Raw genomic sequence first — 27886 nt, forward strand, 5'->3', positions numbered from 1 at the left:
GAACAACAAGAGAGAGAATTAAACTCTCTCTGTTAGATCTGTTTAGCTTTCAACATCCACAAATGACATAAACAGACGATAGTTTTTAGCACAAGATAAGCAAATACAAAGTTTCTGGATCAGAGATCAATATTATTTATAGTAATAATCACACAAGTTCTCCACTCCCCCTTCTCTTCCTTGAGGTGATGTGATGAGGGAAAATGGATCCCGTAAGGACAGAAGGAGTCTCTACGACGGGGGAGGAACCCTGAGATATGAATTTTACAGCTTATATAGAAACTGCTGCACAGCTACCCCTCTTTCTCTCCAAAGAGAAGAAAAGACATGACATTTCCAACATACAAACCCTCTCTTGGAGAAGAGAGGAAGGTCCCTAGATGTTTGCAACCCTTTGGAATGTAAATAAAAGCTCCAGGGGAGATAAGTCTGTAAATCTTTCTGGAGGTCTCCAACTTCCAAGTCATGTGTACCAGACAAACATCCTTTAATCCTGGTTGCCTGTAATTTTTGCTTAGAAAGACCTAATTATGCAGAAATATGAAAATATTCGTTGTTTCTCAACAATAGATGCATGAAAGTCATAATTTTATTTTATGTCTATTATACTTATGGCATTCCTGAATCCCCTTGGGTTCTTTTTCTATAAACAGCCAAACTGTTCAGAGCCAGGCTCTCTCTACTGAGCCTCCAGGCTTCTGTGCGTCTCCAAGTTAATAGAGCTTATTCAGAGGATTAGTACTAGTATAGCATTAGTTTGCAATACGCAGGTAAATTCTGGGCTATGTTAGAAAAGCCAACTCTCTCATCATGGCTCTATTCTACTTGAGCAAAATATAGAACATTTTTTCTCTAAGTCATTCAACTTTCTTTAGACATCTCTGCAGACAAGAACTTAACTGCACATGAAGCAATCTTTTCTCAGTCTACTTATCAACAGCATAACTTTAAAAGACACCATCTGCTAAAAGTGCTTAAGCAGGAATATATAACTGAGAGAGTTTGAGATTTGCTCAAACTACTGTCCTCCATCTCTATTACAATTTCTCAATGGTTTTTAAACCATTTTACAGAAAAATAAAGATGGTCAACAGAAAGGAAAAACATTCAAATTTACTCGCAATAGAAATTGAAATTAAAACCTCAATGAGATCCTAAGTTCTACTCATCAAATTATCTAGTTTGTCTTTTTTTCTGTTATTAATGGCCATAATCCATACTGGTGATGTTGCTATAATAAAGAAGCACTTTCATGTTATTGATATAGTTATCTAAAATACTCCTGAAAAATATTTCCTCCTTATGGGATTGTTTGCATTTTCAACTTGCTTTTGATATTTTATGAACAAAAACTTTAATTTCTTATAGTCCAGGCAATATGTACCTTTCCTTTGTGATGTCCTCAATTAATTATTTTATTTAGAAATTATTTTATAACTGCATAAATAGGTGTTTATCAGATATAAAATTAAACTACCAAAATAGTTACAATAACGTATGTGGTATATCCCTATCATTATTCTTTTTCAGAATTTGCCAAGCTAATCTTGTCTATTTAGATATATTTTGTCAAGCCCTTAAAAATATTTCATAGATATTTTGACTGGAATTTCAATAATACTATAAATTTTTAAAGAAATACATATTCTAATACTAAATGATCACATTCTGGAATATGATATAATAACAATAAAAGGGGATTATTACATGTTAGTCACTGTGCTAAGTACTTTGAATGTTTTATATCACTTAATCTTTAGAACAACACTTTGAGATAGGACTTATTATCATATTCATTTTCAGGTGAGAAAGGTTGGAATTAGAAAGGTCAAATCATCTCAATGTTTCAAGTCAAGAGTCAAAGGTAACTTAAGCTTGTCTGAGAGCAAAATGCTAAATTTTACAGAAGGAGATAAGAATTTAAAGAAAAATTTATTTATTCTGGATATAATGTAATTTAGTTCCAGAGATCTTTTAGTTGAGGTAACACAAGTTTGTCCAAGTGCAAATGCTCAGCGTGTAGTCGCACAGGCGAAACTGATACTCAGGAAAATTGACGATACTGGACATTTGTGAGTCACCAGTTCAACCATGATCATTGAAGTGGATAATTTCTTCAAGAGATGGTGACTGAACAGAGTTTAGACAAGGAAGAGCCAAAAGCTGAAGTCTCAATCTTAAAGCACGCCTAAATTTAAAAAGCCGGAGAAGGAGCCAAGATCAAGGATTGTAAATTTGTCATGGGGAGATGAGCCTAAGGCAGAAGAAACAGAAGGAAAGAGTTGCAAGAAGGGAGTCAAAGATCACAGGGATTCAATGCTGGAGAAGGTAAATATTCAGGGGTTTTAATTTTATCTGTGGATTATTGGTAACCTTTGGCATAGCATTTTTATATGAAAAGTGGAAGTTTAGTAGTTACTGTCTGTTGAGGCAAAGATGACAAGTTTTCACCACTGTTGATGGGAGTTTACTGTAAACAGAAAGAGAAAATAGGATAATATGTACACTAGGCTGAAATGCTGCAGAAAGATTAAGGAAACTGAAAGCTTTAGGGAAAATGACTGATTCTAGAAGAAAGAGGGCGTGAGTGGTAATAGAATTATGTCTCTCAAGTATTTGACCTTAATTATTTTATAATTCTATCCTGTAGAAACTGATACGAGATTTGCGTCTTATGTTGTAACACGTTTCCTACTTAAATCCCTCTGTCATCTTTCTACAACACAACATACGGTTAATAGTGTGTTATCAGAGGTAAAGTCTGCCATTTAGGGGATGCATAATCTTCGACACTTCAGAAAATCCCTAAGCAAAATTCACAGGAATAGAATGTATGGTTTCCTTTTGTAATTAACCACCGCTTTGTATGTATGACCAGTCTCCTAGGCTACAGGACTATGATAAATTACTTTCCTCATACTAGAGTACCTTGCCCATTCTTAACTCAGAGGCTAATCTTCTTTTGAGACAAGCAGTCTTTATAGGATTCTGTGCAATTTGTGGCAAAGATCACATATCACCACTTTAGCAATAAGGGAATGTTGCAAATAATGGAGCTACGGGAATAGTATTAAATAAAACACAATAAATGGTGTTTGGGACTGGAAAACTAAAACTTCATCTAGTAGAACTTTTCCAGTTTTCACTTTTCATTCAGCAACTGACACCATGTAAAACACAGCTGACAGTATTAAGAACTGATATTTGTAGAATTTAGGTTGTCAATGTGAATTCATTGTAAAAAAAAATCACATTTATGGCTTCATAGTTTTCCATTTATTTTTAATATTTAAAGTAGAAGTTATATGCAAGACTTTTGATACATGGTATTGGGAAATATCATGTTTCCAAAGAAAACATTTGTCATCTTCGTTGGTTAATGTGATAAGAAGCTTATGAAAAGGCAACCAATCATCCTCATCTCCTGGTATTTATGCCTCTGTGTAATCCCCTCCGCTTTTGTGTGGACTGGATATAATGACTTGCTTCTAAATTAAAAATTATAAAATACCACTTCTGAAATTAAATCACAAAAAATGTAACTCCCATACTGCTTGCAATTGCTGTCTCTTTGAATTTTCTAGCTTTTAATTTAATGAAGCAAGCTGCCATGTTGTGAGTTGCCTTATGGAGGGATCCAGATGGAAAGAAACTGAGGGTGGCATCTAACCAACAGTCAGCAAGGAATGGAAACCACCAGTCCAATAGTTCTTGAGAAACTGAATCTTGGTATCAACCACATGACTGAGCTTAGAATCAGATCCTTGGATCCATCCCTCATTGAGCCTTCAGATGAGACTGAAGCTCTTGCCAACACCTTGAGTGCAGCCTTGTGAGAGTCTTTGAAGCAGAAGACTCAACTAAGTCATGCTCAAATTCCTGACCTATAGAAACTGTGAAGTAACAAATGACTGTTGATTGAAGCCATTAAAACTTCCTTTAATACAAGACATATGTTTATTTCATTCTTGGTTTGTCAGAATACTATCAATTTTTAAAAATGGAGCTCATCTCTAAAGTAGCCACTATCAACAATAAGAACAGCAATAAACTCACAAAAATTATTTTAATCTTCCCTGAATGATCCAAGATCCCTTCTTCTCAGCCATTCTTCAAAGTTCAGTGAATCTCTCACTCATCCATGAACTGTACTTGACACAGTTTTTCCCTTCTGTGAATTCCCATTTTATTAACAGCATCACAAAACTTAGCAAATTAGTTAGAAGTTGCTCAAATTAATGGGAAATTTTCAAACACCAAATGGCTGGATTTTTTTGTCTTCATTGTATGACCTTGGGAGAGTCAACTTTTTTCTGTCCATTAATTTTAATATCTATCAACTTAAGAAATTTAATATCTTGGATCTTTGCTGTCTGACACACCCATCACTAGCCACATGTGGCTATTTGAAGATACATTTAATAAAAATCAAATAAAATTTTAAGTTTTGGTTGCTCAGTCACTCTAGACAAATTTCAAGTGCTCAATATAGCCATGTCCCGAGGTATTACCATAAAGGACAATGAAGATAACACATTTTCATCACCACCAAAAGTTGTATTGGGCAGTGCTGCACTAGAAAATCTCTTAAATTCCTATTATTTAAAAATATTATATAATATTAAAACTAAATTTGCAACTGCTAAACAACTAGATTAAATATTCTACATAGAATTATGAGTATCTATTAAATGACTGTTTCTTCATAGCATCTAAACTGGAGCCTATATAATTTTTATTCTTAAAGATAAGTCCTGTTCACTTGGCCATGTTACCATGTAAATAGTTTTCAATTTTTAGTATATAAAATGTTTTAAAATTTGACATAAAATTTTTAGGAGTTGATTGTTAGTATATTTACAAAAATTAATAATTGCTGTTGTCAAAGTTCTTTGCTTTGAGAAGAAATTATTTCAAATATGCAGGTCAAAATTTATTACAAAATTATTACACTAACTAAAGTTCTTCCACTGAGTAATTTGCTATCATTTACATATAATTTGAATTGTAGATAAATTTAGCTTTGCCATTTGGGTGGGGTTTTCCAATTTTCTGTTGTAATTGCAAGTGGATTGGAGCATATATATATATATTTTTTGCTGAAGTAATTTAGCGTTATTTTTTTAGTAAGATGAATTCTCAGTCATTCAGAAATCTTATTTTCAGTACCCATTATGTAACAATCCCTGATATTTAAATAATAACACAAACAATTCAATTATTTTAAGTATTTTATATTCCAGTGATATATCTATGGACATAGACAGATGTGATGATGTTGGAGTTTAAAAGATCGTTGAACTCTCAGTAAACTAAGAATAGACAGGAACTTCCTCAACTTGATAATGAATATCTACAAAAACCTATAGCTAACATCATACTTAATGATGAGAAACTAGAAGCTTTCCTACTAAGATCAGGAACAAGTCAAGGATGTACCCTACTACCATTCCTTTTCAATATTGTACTGGAAATTCTAGTCAATGCAATAAGACAAGAAAAGAATAGAAAAGGTATACAGATTGGGAAGGAAAAAATGAAACTGACCTTGTTTGCAAATGATTTGTCTATGTAGAAAATCCAAAAGAATAGACAAAAAAACTCATGGAACTAAAAAGTAATTAAATTCTGGTTGTAGGATACAAGGGCAATACACAAAAGTCAATCACATTCCCATATACCATCAATAAACACGTGGAATTTTAAGTAAAATCACAATACTGTTTCTGTTAGCACTAAAGAAAAAAAATAAATATTTAGGTATAAATCTAATGAAATATGTACAAGGTCTATATGAGGAAAACTACAAAACGTTGATGAAAGAAATAAAAGAAGAACTAAGTAAATGGAAATATGCTCTATCCATGCTCATGGGTAGGAAGACTAAATACTTTCAAGATACCTGTTCTCTTCCCAATTTGATCTAAAGATTGAATGCAATCCCAATCAAAATCTCAACAAGATATTTTGTGGATATCAACAAACTGATTCTAAAGTTTGTATGAAGAAGCAAAAGACCCATAGTAGCCAACACAATATTGAAGGAGAAGAATACAATTGGAGGACTGTACTACCCTATCTGACTTCAAGACTTAGTGTAACGCTACAGCAATCAAGAGAGTGTGGTATTGGCAAAGTAACATACAAATAGATCAGTGGAACAGAATAGAGAGCCTGGAAATAGAGCACATAAATATAGTCAACTGATCTTTGACAAAGGAGCAAATAAAATACAATGGAACAAAAACAATCTTTTCAACAAATGGTGCTGGAATAACTGGACGTCCACATGAAAAAAAATGAATGTAGACACAGACTTTACACCCTTCATAAAAATTAACTCAAAAAGGTGATACCTAAGGGTAAAACATAAAAGTATAAAACTCCTAGAAGGTAACATAGAAAGAAACCAAGATAAACTTGGATATGATGATGATGTTTTAGATACAACACCAAAGACGCAATCTATACAAGAAAGAATGGATAAGCTAGACTTAATTAAAATTAAAAACTTCTGCTCTGTGAAAGGCAATATTAAGAGAATTAGAAGACAAGCCATAGACTGGAAGAAAAAGTTTGCAAAAGACATCTGATTAAGGACTGTTATACAAAATATACAAAAAACTCTTAAAACTCAGCAGTAAGAAAACAAACAACCTGATTTTAAAAAGGAGCAAAGACCATACCTCACCAACACTTATCGATTCTTTCTTGTATGGATTGTGTGTTTGGTGTTGTATCTAAAAAGTCACCTCACCAAAGAAGATACAAAGATGGCAAATAAACATATAAAAAGGTACACCAAATCATATCTCATCAGAGAAATGCAAATTAAAACAACAGTGAGAAATCACTACACACCTACTAGAATTGACAAAATCCAGAACACTGAAAACACCAAATGCTGGTAAGGAACTCTGATTCACTGTTCCACATCCTTACCAGCATTTGGTGTTGTCAGTGTTCTGGATAATAAAATACTGAGGAACAAATTTAAATAAGAAGGTGAAAGATCTGTACAATGAAAACTATAAGACATTGGTGAAAGAAATTGTAGAGGACACAAAAAAATGAAAAGATATTCCATGTTCATGGATTGGAAAAATTAGTATTGTTAAAATGCCCATGCTACCCGAAGCAATCTAAAATTCAATGCAATCCCTATCAAAATCTAATGACATTTTTCACAGAAATAGAACAGACAATCTTAAAATTTGTATTGTACCACTAGACCCCAAATAGCCAATATTCTTGATAAAGAAAAGCATAGTTGGAGGCATCACAGTTCCTGATTTCAAACTATATTACAAAGCTATAGTAATCAAAACGGTACAGTATTGGCATAAAAACAGGCACATAGATCAATGGAATAGAATAGAGATCCTGGAAATAAACCCATGATATATGGTCAATTAATATTTGACAAGGGATCCAATAATATACAATGCGGAAAGGACAGTCTCTTCAATAAATGATGTTGAGAAAACTGTATAGCCATATGTAAAAGAATGAGACTGGACTCTTATTTTATATCATACACAAAAATTAACTCTAAATGGATTAAAGACTTGAATGCAAGACCTGAAACTATAAAACTCCTTGAAGAAAAAATACAAGGTAAGTGCCTTGACACTGGTCTTGGCAATGTTTTTTTTGGATATGACACCAAAAACAGAGGTGATAAAAGCAAAAATAAAAGTGGGACTACATCAAGCTAAAACGTTCCTGCACAGCAAAGGATACCATCAACTAAATGAAAAAGCAACCTATGGAGTCAAAGAAAGTGTTTGCACACTACATATCTGATAAGGGGTTAATATCCAAAATACACAAATACACAATACAACTCAATAGCCAAAGAATCCAAATAACCCAATTAAAAAAATGGGCAAAGGAATTGAATAGACATTTTTCCTAAGAAGACACACAATGGCCAAGAGGTACATGAAAAGGTGCTCATCATCACTAATCATCAGAGAAATACAAATCAAAGCCACAATGAAATATCATCTCATGTCTGTCAGGATGGCTATTATCAAAAAGAAATGAAATAATAAATGCTGGCAAAGATGTAAAGAAAAGGGAACCCTCATACACTGTTGGTGGGAATGTAAACTGGTACAGCCACTCACTATGGAAAACAGTATGGAGTTTCCTTAAGAACTTAAAAACAGAACTACCATATGATCCAGCAATCCTTCTTCTGTGTATATATCCAAAGAAAATGAAGTCATTATCTGGAAGACATATGTGTACTCTCATGTTCATTGCGGCATTATTCACAACAGCCAAGGTATGGAAACAAAAAAGTATCCATCAACAAATGAATAGATAAAGAAAATGTGATTGATATATATACACATAGACGTGTTATCTTATGTAGGCTTGTAACCGTTCATTCTTTTAACGAAAATCTACTGCAGCAAAGTTATCTACCTCCAGAAAAACCGTACATGGAATTATTAAGCATATTCCTAAAAGTATAAACATGAACATTTGGAAAACACAGAATTTTTAAAAATTGTAAGAAATAGGTAAACTTCATATTTATAAGAATGTGAAAAGCAGTCACATTTTTAGCACAGTTGTATAAACAACTCTCTTTTGAGGCGAGGTTCATAAATTATCCCCCTGTTGGAACCAAACTTTACGTAAACACCGTGTTTTTGATATGCTATTACAGAACAAGATATGTCATCTTAACAATGCTATCTTATATAAAGGATTACTTTATACACACACACACACACACACACACACACACCAGGATATTATTCAACCTTAAAAAAGAATAAAATCCTGCCATTTTCCAACAACATGGATGAACGTGGAGGGCATTATGCTAAGTGAAATAAGCCAGACAGAGGAAGATAAACACTTCATAGTATCACTTATATGTGGAATCTAAAAAACAGAGTCAAATTCTTTTTTTTAAAGAAAAAAACAGCTCTGAGTCAAACAACAGAGAATAGAGTGGTAGTTGCCAGGGGCTGGGCAGTGGGAGAAATACAGAGAGGCTGGTAAAAGCATACAAACTTTCATTTATAAGACGAATAAGTTCTGAGGATCTAAGGTGTAACATGGGATTATAGTTTTTAATATTATATTGTATATTTTAAGTTTGCTAAGAGAGTAGAACTTAAGTGTTCTTTATGTAAGAAAATAAAAAACGAAAAAAAAGACACAAATAAAAAAAGGTAAATATGTGAGGTGATGGATGCATTAATTAACTCAATGCTGGGAATCCATTCACAATGTACATGTATATCAAATCATTGTATTAAATATATTACACTTTTTTTTGTCAATTTTACCTCAATAAAACTGAAAAACAAAAAGAAATGAGCTACCAAGCCACAAAGAGACATGGAGGAACTGTAAATACATATTATTAAGTGAAAGATGCCAATCTGAAAAGGCTACATACTGTATGATTCCAACTATATGACATTCTGGAAAGGCAAAACTATGGAGATAGTAAAAAAATCAGTGGTTGCTCGGGGGCTGGGGTGGTAAGGAAAAATGAACAGATGGAGCACAGAGGGTTTTTAGAGTGGTGAAAATACTCTGTGTGGTAATTAGTGATGGATACATGTCATTATGCATTTGTCCAAACCCATAGACTATACAACACCAAGAGTAAACAGTGGGCTTTGGGTGATTATGCTGAGTCAATAGACCTTTATCAATTGTCACAAATGTACCACTCTGGTGGGGGTGTTGATACTGTTGGAAGTTATGCATGTGTGGGGGCAGGGGTATATAGGAAATCTCTGTCCCTTCCTCTGTGACTCTAAAACTGATCTAAGATCATGAAGTCTTTTTTTAAAAAAAGGAAATACTAATGTTCTGCCATTTTGAATGGTCATGGTTGCTAATGCCGTTAGGGTAAAAATAAACAGTTGATTCTATTTAATGCATTGCTACAGAAAAAAAAAATCACTTTAATCACTTTTAAAAATTGCATTATCCAGCCTCTTTTCTCCCTCTTTACCACTAAAATCCCAGTGCAAGCTATCATCAGTTTTTGCATGGGCTACAGCACATCTCTTTTCCAAATTGTGACCAAAGGTCTCTTTTCAAAATGCATGTCTGATTATGTCAAACCTTACTTAAAACTCTTCGATGGCTTCTTGTTCTTGAAATAAGAACAAATATTTTAAGGTGGCTAAAGATACCTTGAATTGCTGGGTCTTTTTTCCGTCTTTTAGTCCCATCCCAAATCACTCTTACCCTCCATCCTTTAGCTCCATCTGCAATGGCCATCTTCTAGACATATATGCTAACCACGTTCCCTCCCAACGCAGGCAGGCCCTTTGCACATGCTTTCTTCTGCATCTATAATGCTGTTCTCTTTCTCTCTTCACCTACTTAACTCATTCATCCTTCAGATCTTGCCTCAAGTATCACTTTCTCAGGGAAACTCGCCTTGTATCGACTGGCCACGGGAAATACTCCTGTTTTAGATTTTATGGAACCATAATCCTCTCCCCTAGAACCTTAGGATTTTCTTGGTCTCCCTAAAGTTTGTGACAAGTGAGATTTTGCATTTGACTGTGTGCTATTTGATTAGTGTCTTTCTGTCCCAACAGGTTGTGAGCTCTATGAAAGCAGACTCTTTGTCTCTTTTTGCTCACTACTATTCCTCAGGATTTTGCACATAGTAAGTTTTAAATGAACAAGTGAAAAAATGGATGAGTGATTGTATGAATGAAATAAGCGGGTACAAAGGAACTGTATATAAGGGAGAATGAAACTATTTGGAGTTACCAGGAGAGGCCTTGTGAAGGTCAACTTAAAAATAAACTAAAAGGACATGCGAAGATTAAAAAGAGATGTTGAGGCAAAAAGGGAGAAGAACGCTCTCTGAAAAGGAAATGGTGAGTGCTAAGGAGCTCACGCAGAAAACAATGGGACATGTTCAAGGAACTGAAAAGAGACCACCGTTCCTGGAGTGCAATGAGCAACAGGGAAAATGGCCTACGGTGAAGCTAAATGGTAGGTGAGGCTAAAGCAGGCAGCACAGACTGGTGCCGTCACCTTCTTCTTAGTCACACATATTTAAAAGAAGCCTGAATCTGTGATTTTTGTTGCTTCATTTACAGATTAGGTGGATTGTTCAAGAAAATACTGAGTTTATATAAAGACTCTGTTTTCCTTATTCCAAAAACACAGTTGTACTTCAACAAAAGATATATTAAAGAACATCTGTGATAACACTGCTTACCCAGAAAAATCTTAGAAACTACCCATGCTTATCCACAAAAGAGTATATGAATAAACCAAGGTATATTCATGCAATGAAACACTGTGCAGCAGTCAAAGTCAACTAACTACCATTGACAAGTGAACAAAAGGAGTCCAAAACTATCACAAACAGTATGATATAAATTTTATAAGGTTAAAAACAACAAAAATTCTAAAATATACATTGTAAGGATGCATACACATGTAATATTACATAAAAAGCAAAATTAAGGGAATTATGAGCAAAGGCTTCATAATGCCATAACAATAATGCCACTATGGTTACCTGAGGTGGGGGAGAGAGCGGAAGAAGACAGAGAGAGAGACAATTACACGTGAATTATTTTCAGAGTTGTACTTCTTTCTTTGGATGAAGAGTTTGCAGATACATCTTATATAAAATTAATACTAAGTAACTAAGGAAAGAAATAAAAGTAGGTCATGCATGTACCAATTGTGAGTATATGTTTTGAATCAAGAATTATTATTAATCTATAATTCAATTCTGGACACAGGAGGTAAAAAAACATATATAGTTCGTATAAGTTTTGCCTTGGTTATTTAGACTGACATTAAATGACTGCACCTATGTCCCAAAATTATAGCTGAAAATGAGGAGAGAAGATGGAGTATATGCTTACCCTGAGATTATACATCTAAAAATGTTGTAAAACAAATTAGGTCATATATTTACTTTATTGCTTTTTCAAAATAAAAAGGCAGTGGAGAAAACGTGATGATTACACACTTAGATGAGTTAATCAAGAGGATACATTTTCTATAAAATTTCCTACCCCACCAAGCCAGGACACAGGCTCTACTTTCCCTGCTCAGATCTCAAACCCAGATTTAATCACTCACTTTCTGTGAGCTCCTGGATGTTTCCCTGATATGCCCCACACCCATTCCTTAGATGTTCTTATGTACACTTTTCTTTAGAGTCAGTTCAAACACCAATGCTTTGGTTTCCAACATTCTAAGCCAATTAAATCAGATTAGGTATTTTATCAATGGAAATCATTTTCATTAAAATGCATCATCCTAAACATAATAACTATAAAGCCTAGCTTTTAGTCTACTATACTTCCAAATTAGCAACCGTTTGCAGAGGAAATGATAGCCATTCTTATCATTTACTACCAAAAACATCTACCTAGAAATGAATATGCTGCAACTGGTCTCTCATTATGGAACATTATCAAAAATCATCCTATAATACAAGACATTATAATTCACATTTCTGAAAAATACTTAAGTTTTAAAGTTTCATAACCACAATTTTTATCATAGCCATCAAATACACTGTAACAAGTGACACAGTGTTACTCAAACTTGATTCCCTAATTTTCACTAATTCACTTTCTTTGTTAACATTTTTCTGTGAGTAGTTCCATAGAAATTTTGAAAAAGAAATTTGGTGTGGAACAATGGATACTTTAAGCCAGTTAAAATATTAATGAACTAAATCTTGTCTCCAAAGCAGTATTTGATATAATTTTAGATGCTATATTTGCATGTTGAAACAAATATGTATCATTTTTTCCTGATATGAGAAACTAAGTCAAGATTGTTAAATTATTAAATATAAGTGGTCCATAACATAACTTGATGTTTGGGGGCGGTCCTAACGATGAAGTTAATATGGTTTTCTTGGATGTATTTATGCTTAAATCACCATGCATTTTACTTGATGGATTGTGGAAGACATCCAAGTACACGGATAATGATTGAAAACAGCCTGCAGTTTATTTGTTTCTGTTGTAATGGGCAGGGCCATACGTAACATCACTGAATTGAGAAGACTGTGTTTGGTGAATAAGTATCATTACGTTGGTTCTACCACTATGTCAACTGTGAGCTTCTTTTCATGGACCATCTTAAAAATATTTAGCAGTAGTTGAACACTTACTGTTTTCCAGACATTGTGCTAAGCACTTTACATTATTTCTCTCTCTTAAGACTTAGAACCCTTTTGTGAGGTTGATATCAATATTAAATTTATCAGAAGTAATGAAGACTTATCAAGTGTAAGTAACTTGCCCAACTTCATACAGATTATAAGCCATCTCTAGGACTCAAAGTGAAGTCTGTTGCACTGCAGAGCCTGAGCTCTTAACCACTACACTCTGTGGTATATTGTTTTGAAAGCATCTCTTTCACAGCTAAGATGTGTGCACCATTAAATTGAAAAGCCTGAAAGTATACACATTCAAAGGAATGAAGTCCATTTCTTAGCACTTTTTAGGGACTAACATAACCTAAGTTATTTTATTACTCTATTTTTGTAACTGTGGGTTTGTCTCACAGTTTTTCCATTACATGCTTCACTGATGACCTACTGCAGCAGCACTGTGATGTTCTTATCTTATTAGAGGCTACTGTGTCTGCAGTGAGATAGATGCCAGTCTGGACATGGATGGCAGCTTTCTGGGTGGCTATGGGATCTATTTAAATGGAAAGTTATTGAAGAGTATGTGATGCTTCAATTTAAGCTTGTCATCCCAAATAAACATGTCTGTGGACACGGCAAGTCCTCGTTATGCAAAAGCTTCAACTGAGCACAACAGGTTCCTTCTATAAAAATACTCCTTGCTCGGAGTGATATAGTACTGATGACTCCTCTAAGCATCACTTTGAATATTTTGTGAGTCCTGGAGCAAATTACTTAGACTTTCTGTGAATCACTACCAAAATAAAAAGACCAAGGGTAATGAGAATAACTCACTGTACATTATTTATGTTTCTAAAATATTATTTGAGCTTAAAGTAGTATTATTACAACACATAATATTGGTCTTTTTCACAAAAGTATACTCTTGAAATATTTGTTATTTGTGCCACTAAAATCAAGGCTGATTTGTATATTTCTTTGAAGAAGCAAACCCTATTGCTAATAAAAATATGGACAATTAACCTAAACATAAAAACTACTTGGTTTATATAAATTGGTTTTAGCATATCGATTCCGGACATATGCATTGTAGAATGTTTTCCATCTTTGCAAGTGTAATTTTCTAATACGATGATCATGTCTTAATTTTTACCAATAATCATAATATTGAAAGAGCCTTTCATTCTAGATCTTAAAATGCAGCTGTCCCAGATTGTGGACATTTGATGAGATAAATTTTATGGGGACTTCTTTCACAGTCTCAGACACATGCATACACGTATATTTGAATCTTGCTGGTTTTGCCACTCCCACTATACTTAGTTTTAACATGCATCAGGCTGGTGTAGACATGAGATATTTAAGAAGCCCATTATTTGTACATAAATCTAGAGGCTATGTGTCGTGTGGAAAATAGTTAGTTATCCAGACCTTTAATATAAAGTACTAAAGACATATAAAGGCAATGACTTTGGAGTTGATGGGAACCTGTTCATGTTTTAGAGTCTTCATTCTTACCATTTTCTGCAGCTTCAAATGTGATTGTTATTACCATTAAAAAGAATACTCCCTTCCAACTCCAAATAATATAATCCAGTGATGTTAGGAGGCTTTTAAACTCAAAATCATAAATACTTCAAGGGTTCAAGTACATTAGTAACCCAGAGAACCAATCCATGGTTTAATTTTACTCTGTTAAGACTGTTTTCCTCTACAATTTTTTTTTGTGTGTGTGAGCCTATTCAGTGAGATAAATGCTATGTGCTATACAACGAACCTTCACCTCATGGCTGTGATCTCTTCAAATATCAAAGCCTATTTTTGTATGTGGGAGCAACTATAGATCCAACAGGGTAACTTGTTCTAAAAGACATTAGTGGCATGATAGTAAGTAACTGACTGACTGATGGTTGGATCACAAGAATTTGATATGATTTAATTCATTAACACCAGTTAAGTTTTTTGACATTAGGTAATTCCAACATTTATGCCATTGCAAGGGTATTTTTGGAGGTAAGCATGTAAATTACTTTCAGCCTGTTAGAAAATTCTAACTAAATCATTGTTGAAACGTCAATATGTTTTATGAACACGTATTTGCAGAACCATGATTCCTTGCCAATTCTAATTTCTGTAACTAGATCCTACTTACCTTATAGAACATACTATTATCACACTACAGCTTGTGGGTAATGAACCACTCAGGGTTTTGACAAAAAAAGGGATCAGAACAGAGGATTTGCTTACATTTAGATGTTCAGAAATGTTTCTCAAGCGTGAAACCATGTAAATATTTGCCAGTTTTAATCCAGTAGTTACAAACCGAGCTTGATTTCATTTACTATCAAATGTGGATCATCCAACGCATATTAATTAACCTTTATGGGAATGATATTGTGCTTGATATTAAGGAGAATGCAAAGAAAAATAAATTATAAGCCTTGTACTCAAAGAGTAGAAATGGAAACAGCAAAGCAGAGTGAGCAAAAAGGTAATGATGACTTCGGTACCAGATAGTATATAAATTCTAAATACGTCATGTCAAGAGTAAGGACTATAAGAGTTAATAGGAATAAAGATTCATTGACTTAGTGTGATCAGAGGAATCTTCTTAGATGACCTGCGATTTAGGCAGGTCTTACATGCTCAGTAAAAGAGAGGGAGTTTTAGGTGACATACGCATGAACAAAGGTGCTGGAATGGGAAAACGCAAAGTCATTAAAGGGTCTGAAGTTTTCATGGAACTGTGGATTCATAAGGAATCGTGGGGACTCTGAGACCCATTCTGCACATTAGCCTATCCAACATCAGCCAGTTTCAAGATTGAGTTTCCTGCGTGTTATATAAGGAAATGTTCTACTTTTCCTCTTGTATGAAAGGAGGACAAGCCTCGCCTGCAAGGGGACAAAATTTAAGAGATTTTAAATAGATCAAGCAATGGTATCTTCACCGTAGCAAGGAATCTAAAACATTCAGCCTCGGTGAGACTTCTTGTTTTTCTTGCCTGCCAGGACCAACAGCATCACATGAACCACATTGTAGTACTCACATCAAGTGCTGCCGTCCACTGAATTTCACATGTGTTACCCATTAGTGATGGATGACAAAGCTATTTGCCAAATGTTGCCTGGAATTAATCTGCATGACCTTACAAATTATACCTTTGTGATGTAGGGTCATACCAAGGCAGAGAGCAAGAAGGTATAAAGGTTGAGGTGCTAAAAACAGAAAACATAGTTCTGCTTATGAAAACTTGCTCTGTAATATCTGTAATGATAATCTCAAGCAAATAATTATAAATATGAAGAGATTAAATATGCCCATGAGCAGAAGGCCCTGAATATTTGGACTAACATAGAAGAAAGGTAAAATTGTTTTGGGTGAAAAATACTCATTAATAACAAGAAGAGTATTTTAGAAGCTGGGATTAAGCTTTTTTCCAAGCCAAAACACTGTCTTGATATTTAACTTTATGGGACCTTTGGTAGCCTTAGTCTCGTAATAGGATTATGTAATGCATACTGATGTCACCACGGTGACATGACAAAAGCTCTTATTATAGTAAATATTCAGGTTGCTTGGTTTTCTATTTTATACATTCATTTGTGTGTGTGTATATATGTGTGTACGTGTGTGTACACATATATATGTCCATGAAATATAAAACCAAAAACCTGAATATTTACAATGCATATACATACTATATGTATATACTATATATAGTGCATAGTGTATATATACATATTCTATACACACTCATATGTCTGTATGCACAACATAATATCCCATCTTTCGGGAAAAAAATTCAATATAGTTTATTGAAATAAGTAGATGAGAAAGGAAGCTACCTAGTAAATTCAAGGATAGACTATTTTCCACTTTATATATATTAACCACTTTGTATGAGCATTTATTTTTTTGTTTTGTTTTGTTTTCCATTTACTTTTGTGTGTTTAGGTATCTGAAAATGACAATTACATGATCAAAAGACCAACAAGCAGGATCAGCCACAGTGGCCTGAGATCATTTCAATGATTTTACTGCAACTGTATAAACATTTATTATATATAGTTGTCATACTTCAGGATGTGACTCGATTTGTACAAGAGTCATTCTCTACAAAGTCCCACAAAATACACTATTACTTTTATACTACTCTCTTTTCCAAAATAAAACATATACATATATGTTATATATATATATAAAAGAACAAATATCAAAAAAACCCTATCAATTTCCATTATTCATATAATTGCATGAACAATGATAATCAGAAACACTATATAATGGTCACTTAAAGATGAATATTGTTCCAAGTGTCATTTCACATTTTGAAAGTAGATAAAACCAGAAAGAAAAAAAAAGAGGAGGAACCCTACCCAGAACCTCATTAGTTTAATAATTCTTAATATCTACCTGTCTTCTCTCCGTTGTAATTAATTCACTCCAGTCAACTCAGTTAGCTAATAATGTCTTTATATTTCTGTATCACAATTTTGGTTTGACTTAGGATCCTTCATATTTAGGAAAAAAGGAGATTGAGTTTGTGCAAAAATCCAGTGCATTAGCAGCTGTCTCCTCCTCTTCCAGTATTTCCACTTTTATTCCTTGCACTGACTCCAATGATCTTATGCTTAAAGTTGCATTTATAGCATTCTCTGGGGAAATTTTTTACAGCTATGTTCTGAAGCAGGCAGCACTTCAAAAGAACAGTTGCTCAGATATGAGCAAGAAAAGAAAAGGTATGTATGAAAAGAAATAGGTATGCCAAGATGTTTGGGGGGAAATGTGTGAAATCTGTATTTCGTTAGACACAATGTATTAGGTCAACTATATTTAGGATTTCACCTGATTGTGTCTATTTCTTTCAGTTAAAACCCAAATTAAAGTCTTATTTATCCAAAAGAAGTTTGGGTGAATTAGATTAATTCTTTACAGCCACTAAGGTGATGTTCACTCCTTAAAAGGTAAACGCAATGTGGACGTGGTATATGAAGACACCACATCTAGTGCTTAACTCCGGTCACAAGTTTAGCTGAATGAAAAGAAGAATGTAATCACCTTTGGTCACTATATGTCAGTGACTTAAACCCATTTATGTCCTATTCTTGACTAGAAATAAATAAGAAAAAAAAAGAACCTAAATAGAGAAGTAGATTGGCCTGGATTTCCTCTGTGTTATCACTCACTGGTTAGTGAGATGTTAGACTAAACATCTGAATTCCTGTTTACTTTATCAAAATAGTTAGGAGTCTTTTGGTTGCAAGTGACTGAAAACCAACAAAAAGTATCTTAGGAAAGTAGGATCATATATTGGTTGATGTAATCAAACTGAACCAAGGACAAGGATGAAGCTCAGGGATGCCCAGAACCAGACTCCAATACCACCAGGGTTTCCCTCTTCACTTCCCTTTACCTCCTGTCTCTTAGATCAGCTTCCTCTCCGTGGCTTTTCTGCTAGAAAGTACAGACTTGTATCTCTTGGGCCTAATTGGAAACATCCCAGAGAAGAGCTTTGATTAAACTGGCCTACATCAATTGTCTGCATATAAATCCAGGAAGATGGAATAGCATAATTGACAGCAGCCACTGGAGTGCCATGGCTGAAGTGAGAAGAGGGGCAGGTCCCTAAGTCAGTGGATGCTAATTGAATAAGGGAGAAGTGATGAGCATGGGAAAAAGTAGATGTCAACTATGTTAACAAGGTTGTTGTGGGAATTATAAGTATATATGTAATTCTAAGCATTTAATACATATGGATTTTCTTTTCCTTCCACTCCCTCCCTTAGAGATGGCAAAATGGCTGAAATAACTCTCACATCTTAGTTCTACTGGATCTCCTGTCTCTGTAGTCAAACTGGATTTATTTTATCTCTTCAAGAATTCCTTTGAAATCTAAGTTTGTTCAATAAAGAAATTGATCTCCAAGGAATAGATGTCATGATGTTATGCTAAATAAGCACACATTTTTAGTCATGCAGACTTGGGTTCTAATCTCATTTCTGCCACTTGCTAGCTCTGTGCCTTTGGGCAATTAATTTTTCTCTATCTCAGTTTCCTCGTCTATAAAATAGGGATGAAGTAATTTCAAGAATGCGATAATATTTATTAATTGCTTAGCAGAGTGTTTGAAAACCAATAAGTAAACAATAGTTATTATTAGGATAGTTCTGGAGCTGTTTTATTTTCCAAGGGATCCTTATCTATCCTCTTGTCTCATCCAGGAGAACCTGATGCCCTGAAAGTAACCAGTAAATATTCATTGAGCATCACCTGTTTGTGTTCTTCACCTTTAAATAATATTTCCTATGCAGAGATACAGACAGTTTTGTTTTAAAAAAAAGAAAGTCAGAAAGACAAAGGCAGTGTAAATCAATGAGAGGAGCAAATGAAAAGTTCATCAGCTGTGAATCCTCATTTCAATTTTCCATTCACATATTTTGTGATTTTGGAGAAGTCCTTAGCTTCTTTCCTCATTCTACCTGGCCCAATCTTCTCATCTGTAAATCTGGAATGAAACACTGTGTCTCACTATCACAGCATGTTTGCAAAGAAGTAGATGATAGAAGCTACTGTAAAAAGTCAATGTTGAATAGTGAGCTATAATTAACCTATGGAATCAGGTTGTTTAAGAGGACTTATGGTATACTGAATGTTTTCATTGCTCATAGAAGCAGAAGTAGGGCTTAAATATTTCAGTGAATCCGAATGTCTGATGTCTATTAAGTTTTAAAAGCAAACAAATTACTTTCACAGTGAGGAAAATACCCACTGCCACACCAAGGCATGTGTTAAATATAACCTTTTAATCAGTATATAACCTTTTAACCTTTTAACAATATTCTGTCCCCTACATTGGGTTAGGCATATGCAAGAAATAACAAAGATATATGTTACTTGATTTGGTGGTACTTATATTCTGTTGGGAAGAAGATATTAGAGAGAACAGAAAGAGTCGGTGGCTGAGGCCATCATGGGAATGCACTATTTAGATCTTCTTTCAAGAGAGAACTTGCTAAAAGGAGTATAGTTTACTGACGGCCCACACTGCAGTGTTCATGCTGAAGCTAGTCTCTCCTCAGGCTTCTTTCAGCTAATGACTGTGCGTGATGGGGGTGCTCCAGCCGTTCCACTGCCTAATATGTGGCTCATCTAACGGGAAAATTTTGCTCCGGGGTTCCCATCAGCCAGAGAAAACCAACAAAGCTTTCTCAGAGTTGCACTGTAGTCTGAGGCTCTTCTTACTGAATCTTCCTTTCTTATTCTTTCCTTTCACAGGAGTTGAACCTGCATTGAGGTCTGAAGTCTCTTCTCACTTTCTTGCTCCTTTTCCCTTTATTTTTCACAAGTGTTTTACCCAATAAATCTCTAACATGACTAATTTTATCCTGGTGTCTGTTTCTCAGAGGAAATGCACTCACTCATGCATACAAATGAGCATTAAAATCAATTCTAAGATTGGAGTCCTAGTTATATAAGGATATTAAAATCATAGTGGAGTCATTTCGTTCTTTTCAAAAAGCCTAATGAAAACCATATATTTAGACTGACTAGTTCTGAATAAGTTATTTATTAGTTACAATTAGTTTGCTAGAAAAACAAATGAAGTAGTCAGTGTTTTGTGTTGCCTTCCTGTCCACACCACAATCTTGTTTTGGGAGTGGATTTTCACACTCAGCTCCATAACTCCTCATCTCGGTCACAGCTGATTGGACCAAGGGCCCTCTAGTCCCTGGAAAGACAGTTCTAGTCCTGGCCAGGGTAATAAAATTTCCCTTAGGAACAATATGTACAGTAAACGTAAAGACTGGAGTGTATGCATGGTGTAACCTGGAGCTGGAAGAATATGTAGATGTGTGTTGGGTAGTTGGCTTGAGTTCTGCACAAAAGGATGAGAATCATGAGAGGAAAAGATAAAAGCAGGGAAGAGATCATAAAGACCCTGAGAGGTGGAGAGAACAACTTTGTTTCCATTTTCCATTTTTGTCTCAGGTCACCAAGTTCTGTCTGTACATCATTCTCTACTAAGTGTAAAGAAACTTAACTATTCAAATGTTCAAGTAATTAGGGTACAGAGCATAATTTAGTGGGAGTAGAAGGTAAGCTTGAACTAATTAAGTGGGCAAGTTACTTAGAGTCAGTGAATCTGAGGATGAGAAGAGAAGTGTGAAATTTATACTAGAAACAACTTGGAGTCAATGAGATCCAGAGATCTTTTCTGGAAGATGGAAGTTGAATTACACCCCTATAAGTCAATGAATGACATTATTCTTTCCTGTTCAACAGATGCTCTAATCATTATTAGGGATCTAAAGTCTTAGTCATTTAAAAGCTTATCATATAATGGGAGAAATACAAGTGCACACATCATACTAACAGAAAACAGTGTAAGTTAACTGAGTCAAGAGATATGATACAAATAGGGATTTTTAGGGAGTTAGGAAGTTTAAGGAAGGAAGAAACATCATCACTGTGATGTTTATTAAGGTGAAAGTGAAGGATGTAAATTATGTTAAAAATTTAATATGTTAACACCTTAAGGGGCAGTTGGGGCGAGTCTTCTATGAATAGAGTCTATCGATCCTAACTGACTCTGTTCGCGGAAGACTCACCCTAAACTGTTCAGAGAAAATTGAGAACAAGGGAGTGCTACAGAGGGATAAGTTTGGGAGGGTCGGGGTGGAGGGGGGCCAGGTGGGGACATGTGTGTGCACCTTGATAGCTGTTTCGCGCCGTAGCAATTCGCGCCATAAAATGTAACTGTCTGAATGTTTTGAATTAACCAATCATGTAAAACCGCGCCAACCTTTTCCCGCTTTATGCTCCCAAATCCTATAAAAGAACTTGCCCCCTAAGGCTCGGGGTCGACCCCTCTGTCTCCTGCGAGGGACACGAGTCGACCCGGAGCTCCGCTCAATAAACCTCTTGCGTTTGCATCAAGTTCGGTCTTCTGTGTCTGTGGGCCCGCGTCATCCCGAGACCTGGTGAGTTGGGATTTCCCTCCCCTTCCCCTTGGGAATCCAACATTTGGGGGCTCGTCCGGGATCTGCGCGGTCACCCCAGACTCCGAAGACCCCTTGGAGGTAAGCCTGAGTGACTGGGTGTGTGCGGCGCCGCAAAGTATTGTTTTATTGTTTTGGTTTCAGTATCGGGCAGCCGCCGCTTCGGCCCGTGAGGACCGAGCGGCTGCAGTGGCAGACGTGCTGGGAACTGCAGGCTGCAACCCTGGGGGACGCCCCAAGGGACAAGGGGAGTCAGGAAAGCCTGACTACCCCCTTTCAGGTAGAAAAAGAAACGGCACTCTTTTTCCCAGGGAGGACACGAAAACCCCTCCCGTCTGAAACCGCCTTCGGTTGGCTTGTACAGACACCAACCGGGCAAAGTTGTTTTTGTCTTGCTGTGTTTTTGATGTTCATTGTTCTGTTTTTGTTCGTTACGTGGACCTCATTTGACGGGATGGGACAGACTATGACGACCCCCCTCTCTTTGACCTTAGACCACTGGACTGAAGTGAGAGCGAGAGCGCACGAATTGTCGGTAGAAATAAAAAAGGGCGTTGGCAGACTTTTTGCACCTCTGAGTGGCCCTCCCTCAATGTGGGTTGGCCCCCTGAGGGGACGTTTAATCTAACTGTTATCCTCGCGGTGAGGGCTATTGTTTTCCAGGAGAGACCGGGGTCCCATCCTGACCAACGACCATATATTACAGTGTGGCAGGATCTGGTGCAGAACCCACTCCCGTGGGTTAAGCCATGGGTAAAAGCAGAAAAACTAAGCCCCCGAGTCCTGGCGCTGCAGGATGCGGAGACACGGCAAAAATCGAAATCAACTCAAACAGCGGAGTCGGAGACCCCTTCGGCCCCCCACCCCGGGGTCTACCCTGAGATTGAGCCTCCTCCCGAATGGCCCCCTTTCTCGCCTCCCCCTTACCCCTCCCCCGCTCCAGGATCGCAATCAGGACGGAGGGCGACTGGCTCGGGTCCCTCCGCTGGAACCCGAAGCCGCCGTGGAGCCACTCCGGACGGGCCTGATACCACGGTGGCGCTCCCGCTAAGAGAGTATAGAGCTCCTGCGGGGCCCAACCAGCTGTCACCCCTCCAGTACTGGCCTTTCTCTTCCTCAGACCTGTATAACTGGAAAAATAACCATCCCCCCTTTTCAGAAAACTCCGCCGGATTAACCGCCCTGATAAAGTCCCTAATGTTTTCCCATCAGCCCACTTGAGATGACTGTCAACAGCTCTTACAGGCACTCTTCACCACGGAGGAGAGAGAAAGAATCACACAGGAAGCAAGAAAGAATATCCGAGGCACCAACGGGCAGCCGGCAACGATAGCGGAAGCGGAAGAAGGGTTTCCGCACAACCGGCCCAATTGGGACTATAACACGGCTGAAGGTAGGGAGGCGCTGTCCGTTTATCGCCGGGCTCTAGTGGCGGGTCTCCGAGGGGCCGCAAGGCGGCCCACCAATTTGGCTAAGGTAAGAGAGATCCAGCAGGGGCCCACTGAACCTCCCTCCGTTTTCCTAGAACGATTGATGGAGGCTTACCGCAGGTATATGCCCTTCGACCCATCCTCGGAAGGGCAAAAGGCCTCTGTCATTATGGCCTTTATTAGACAGTCTGCCCCAGATATAAAAAAGAGATTACAAAGGCTAGAGGGGCTGCAGGACTACGACTTGCGGGACGTGGTAAAGGAGGCTGAAAAGGTGTATCATAAAAGAGAGAGTGAGGAAGAAAAGCGAGAGAGAGAGAGAAGGGAGGCTGAAGAGAGAGAAGATAAGAGAGATAGGAGACAAGAGAAGAAACTGACCAAAATACTGGCCGCAGTGATAAAGGCGACAGGGCCAGATCATAGGCAGTCAGGGAACCTGGGCAACGCCCCACGACCAGGCTCACGCAGACGGCAACCCTTGGACAAGGACCAATGTGCCTATTGTAAAGAGAGAGGATGATATTGGCCTTGGAGCTAGAAAAAAAAATACCGGCTCCACCAGCAGCCTAAACCTAGAGCTCGGCTTGATGCCGATAAGTGGCTGATCGAATTTCCTACGAAACAGGGGGGCTAGGGACAGCTACGAGAACTCCCCCAGTCATGATAAACCTTAAGGCCGGAGCTCTCCCAATAAGGGTGCGCCAGTACCCAATAAGCAAAGAGGCCAGAAAAGGAATTCGTCCCCATATCCAGAGGCTGCTTCAACAAGGAATCCTAGTTCCTTGCCGGTCTCCTTGGAACACCCCTCTCCTGCCTGTAAAAAAGCCTAGAACTGCTGATTATAGGCCGGTCCAGGATTTGAGGGAAGTAAACAAGAGAGTGCAGGACTTACACCCTACTGTGCCAAACCCATATAACCTACTCAGCTCCCTCCCCCCCATCACGGAAATGGTATACTGTCCTGGACCTGAAAGATGCATTCTTCTGTCTGCGGCTGCACCCAAAGAGCCAATTACTTTTTGCTTTCGAGTGGCGCGACCCTGACATGGGGGTCGCTGGACAACTGACTTGGACAAGACTGCCTCAAGGGTTTAAAAACTCCCCCACCCTGTTCGATGAGGCCCTCCACAGGGATTTGACTGACTATAGGGTTAAAAACCCTCAAGTGACTCTTTTACAGTATGTAGATGATCTACTGTTGGCGGCAGAAACCCCGGAAGACTGTGAAAAAGGGACCAAGCGCCTCCTGGCCGAGTTGGGTGAGTTGGGGTACCGGGCGTCGAGGAAGAAGGCACAGCTGTGCCAGGAAAAAATAGTCTATTTAGGCTACACACTAAAGGACGGCCACAGGTGGCTGACCGACGCACGGAAAAAGACTGTGATCCAGATCCCGGCCCCAACCTCTGCTCGCCAGGTAAGAGAGTTCTTGGGGACAGCCGGCTTCTGCCGATTATGGATCCCTGGGTTCGCCACTCTGGCTGCTCCACTGTACCCATTGACTAAGAAAAGCGGGGACTTTGTCTGGACTCCAGGGCACCAAAAGGCTTTTGAGACTCTAAAACGGGAATTATTAGAGGCGCCCGCGTTGGCCCTACCAGATTTGACTGAGCCCTTCACCTTGTATGTAGATGAAAAAAAGGGAATCGCCCGGGGAGTCCTAACTCAAGCCCTTGGGCCCTGGAAGCGCCCAGTCGCATATCTATCAAAAAAACTGGACCCGGTAGCCAGTGGATGGCCCTCCTGCTTAAGGGCGATCGCGGCCACCGCCCAGCTGGTAAAAGATGCAGATAAGTTAACTCTGGGCCAACAGATAACCGTAGTAGCCCCCCATGCCTTAGAAAGCATTATCAGACAGCCTCCAGATCGATGGATGACTAACGCCCGGATGACTCACTACCAAAGTCTGCTCCTAACTGAGAAAATTACCTTCGCCCCACCGGCCATCTTAAACCCGGCCACACTACTGCCCGAAGCAGATGATGAAATACCTGTTCACCAATGCGGCGACATCTTGGCATCAGAAACGGGGACCCGACCCGATCTGCCGGATGAGCCATGGGCTGGGGCCCCTAATTGGTACACCGACGGCAGCAGCTTTATGGCAGAAGGTAAGAAGATGGCTGGGGCTGCTGTGGTAGACGGGAAAAAGACTCTGTGGGCAAGCAGCTTGCCGGAAGGGACTTCTGCACAAAAGGCTGAGCTTATCGCCCTGACACAGGCGTTAAGGTTAGCTGAAAATAAGACTGTGAATATATACACGGACAGCAGGTATGCCTTTGCTACTGCCCATGTTCATGGGGCTATTTATAAACAAAGAGGGCTGCTTACCTTGGCCGGAAAAGATATCAAAAATAAAAAAGAGATTCTGGGCCTCCTAGAGGCTATACACTTGCCTAAAAAGGTGGCAATCATCCATTGCCCAGGTCATCAGAAAGGCGCCGACCCCATAGCTCAAGGGAACCGCCTCGCGGACTTGGAAGCCAAGCGGGCGGCACTAGGACCTATGGTCCTGACCCTCCAGGAAGCTAAAGTCAACGAAATTGACTCCGATGGGAAACCATCTAAAAAAGAGAAAGTCCTTTCCGTAGCAGAAGGGCGAGAATATCTATCACATCTACACCGGCTAACCCACTTAAGCCCCCAGAAACTAATTAAAATTATTGAGGCCTCCCCGTACCAGGTGCCAGACTTGAAAAAGGCGGCTGAAGAAATTTATAAGGATTGTAGAGCTTGCGCTCTCACAAATGTTGCAGTTACCAAATACCGCACTGGACATAGACTCCGGGGAGATAGGCCTGGAACCTTTTGGGAGATAGACTTCACTGAGATCAAACCGGCCCGGTACGGAAATAAATATCTTCTAGTATTTGTAGATACCTTCTCGGGATGGGTAGAGGCTTTCCCCACCCGAAAAGAGACTGCCTCTGTAGTAGCCAAGAAGATATTAAAAGAAATCCTCCCAAGATTCGGAATCCCAAAGGTAATTGGATCTGACAACGGTCCTGCATTCGTTGCCCAGGTAAGTCAGGGATTGGCCAGTCAACTGGGGATCAATTGGAAATTACATTGTGCTTATAGACCCCAGAGTTCAGGCCAGGTAGAGAGGATGAATAGAACAATTAAAGAGACCCTAACTAAATTGTCTATAGAGACCGGCGATAGTGACTGGACAGCCCTCCTGCCATTTGCCCTGTTCCGCGTCCGGAACACCCCACAGGGACCCTTAAAACTTACACCCTTTGAAATCCTCTATGGGACCCCTCCCCCTTTGGCACAAATAGGGATACATGACCCTGACATTATACCCTCTATACCCTTGTTAGCCCGCTTAAAAGCACTCGAAGCTGTCAGGCGCGACATCTGGAGCCAACTAAAGGAAGCCTACCAGCCTGGTGACCTGCTCATACCGCACCAGTTCCAGGTTGGGGACTCTGTCCTTGTGAGACGACATCGGACGGGGTCGCTAGAACCACGCTGGAAAGGGCCCTACGTGGTGCTCCTCACTACGCCTACAGCAGTTAAAGTAGACGGTATAACTTCTTGGGTGCACGCCACACACGTGAAGAAGGCACCCCAGAATGCAGCAGATCTTTGGAAGGTGGAAAAGACTGATAACCCTCTTAAGCTACGTTTGCATCATGGGAACGGCGAGCAGGTCGTCCAATCCTAATCCCCACGCTCCTCAACTGCTCACGTGGCAAGTCGTCTCCCAGGTAGGAGATATAACCTGGTCAATCCAAAAAACTGCTTCCCCTTGGACATGGTGGCCAGACTTACACCCTGACCTTTGTAAACTGGCTATAGGAACCCCCGACTGGGATTTCATGGGTCGACGAGGGGGGGCAAAACAAGCCGGAAGATGCCACTCCCCCCCTCGCAAGGGTAAACTAAAGGCATACCCCTTTTACGTGTGCCCCGGTCACCACAGACCTCGTTCAATTGACTCCTGGTGCGGGGGCAAAGAAGACTTCTACTGTAAAAACTGGGGATGTGAAACCAGTGAGACTACTTATTGGGAACCCTCCTCTTCTTGGGATTTAATCAGGGTTAGAGCAAATTATAGCCACCAGATGAGTCGGGGCTCAGAATGCAATACCTGGTGCCACCCCTTAACCATTCAGTTCACAGGGAAGGGAAAAACAATTAAAACCTGGATCGGGAATGGTCATTCATGGGGAATAAGATTGTACAAAAAACGGTACGATGATGACCTGACCTTCTCTATTAGATTAAAAATAAAACCCCCCGCCAGCAGACCAATAGGGCCAAACGGGATCCTAGCCGATCAGAGGTCCCCTCTGCCCCAAAAATCCCCC

The 27886-nt window shown here is 38.4% G+C and overlaps 1 protein-coding gene across 1 annotated transcript; it reads left to right on the top strand.

Moving 5' to 3' along the window:
• Window positions 1-22297: 22297 nt before the first annotated feature.
• Window positions 22298-23967, top strand: LOC131414700 (uncharacterized; the record flags this gene model as incomplete). The annotated part of the gene is given in 2 exon segments (XM_058555760.1): window positions 22298-22691; window positions 22694-23967. Coding segments are annotated over 2 exon segments (1419 nt in total), but the record flags the coding sequence as incomplete, so codon positions are not given.
• Window positions 23968-27886: the final 3919 nt, after the last annotated feature.

Source organism: Diceros bicornis, chromosome 15 (assembly GCF_020826845.1).
Source record: "Diceros bicornis minor isolate mBicDic1 chromosome 15, mDicBic1.mat.cur, whole genome shotgun sequence".
Taxonomy (NCBI): domain Eukaryota; kingdom Metazoa; phylum Chordata; class Mammalia; order Perissodactyla; family Rhinocerotidae; genus Diceros; species Diceros bicornis.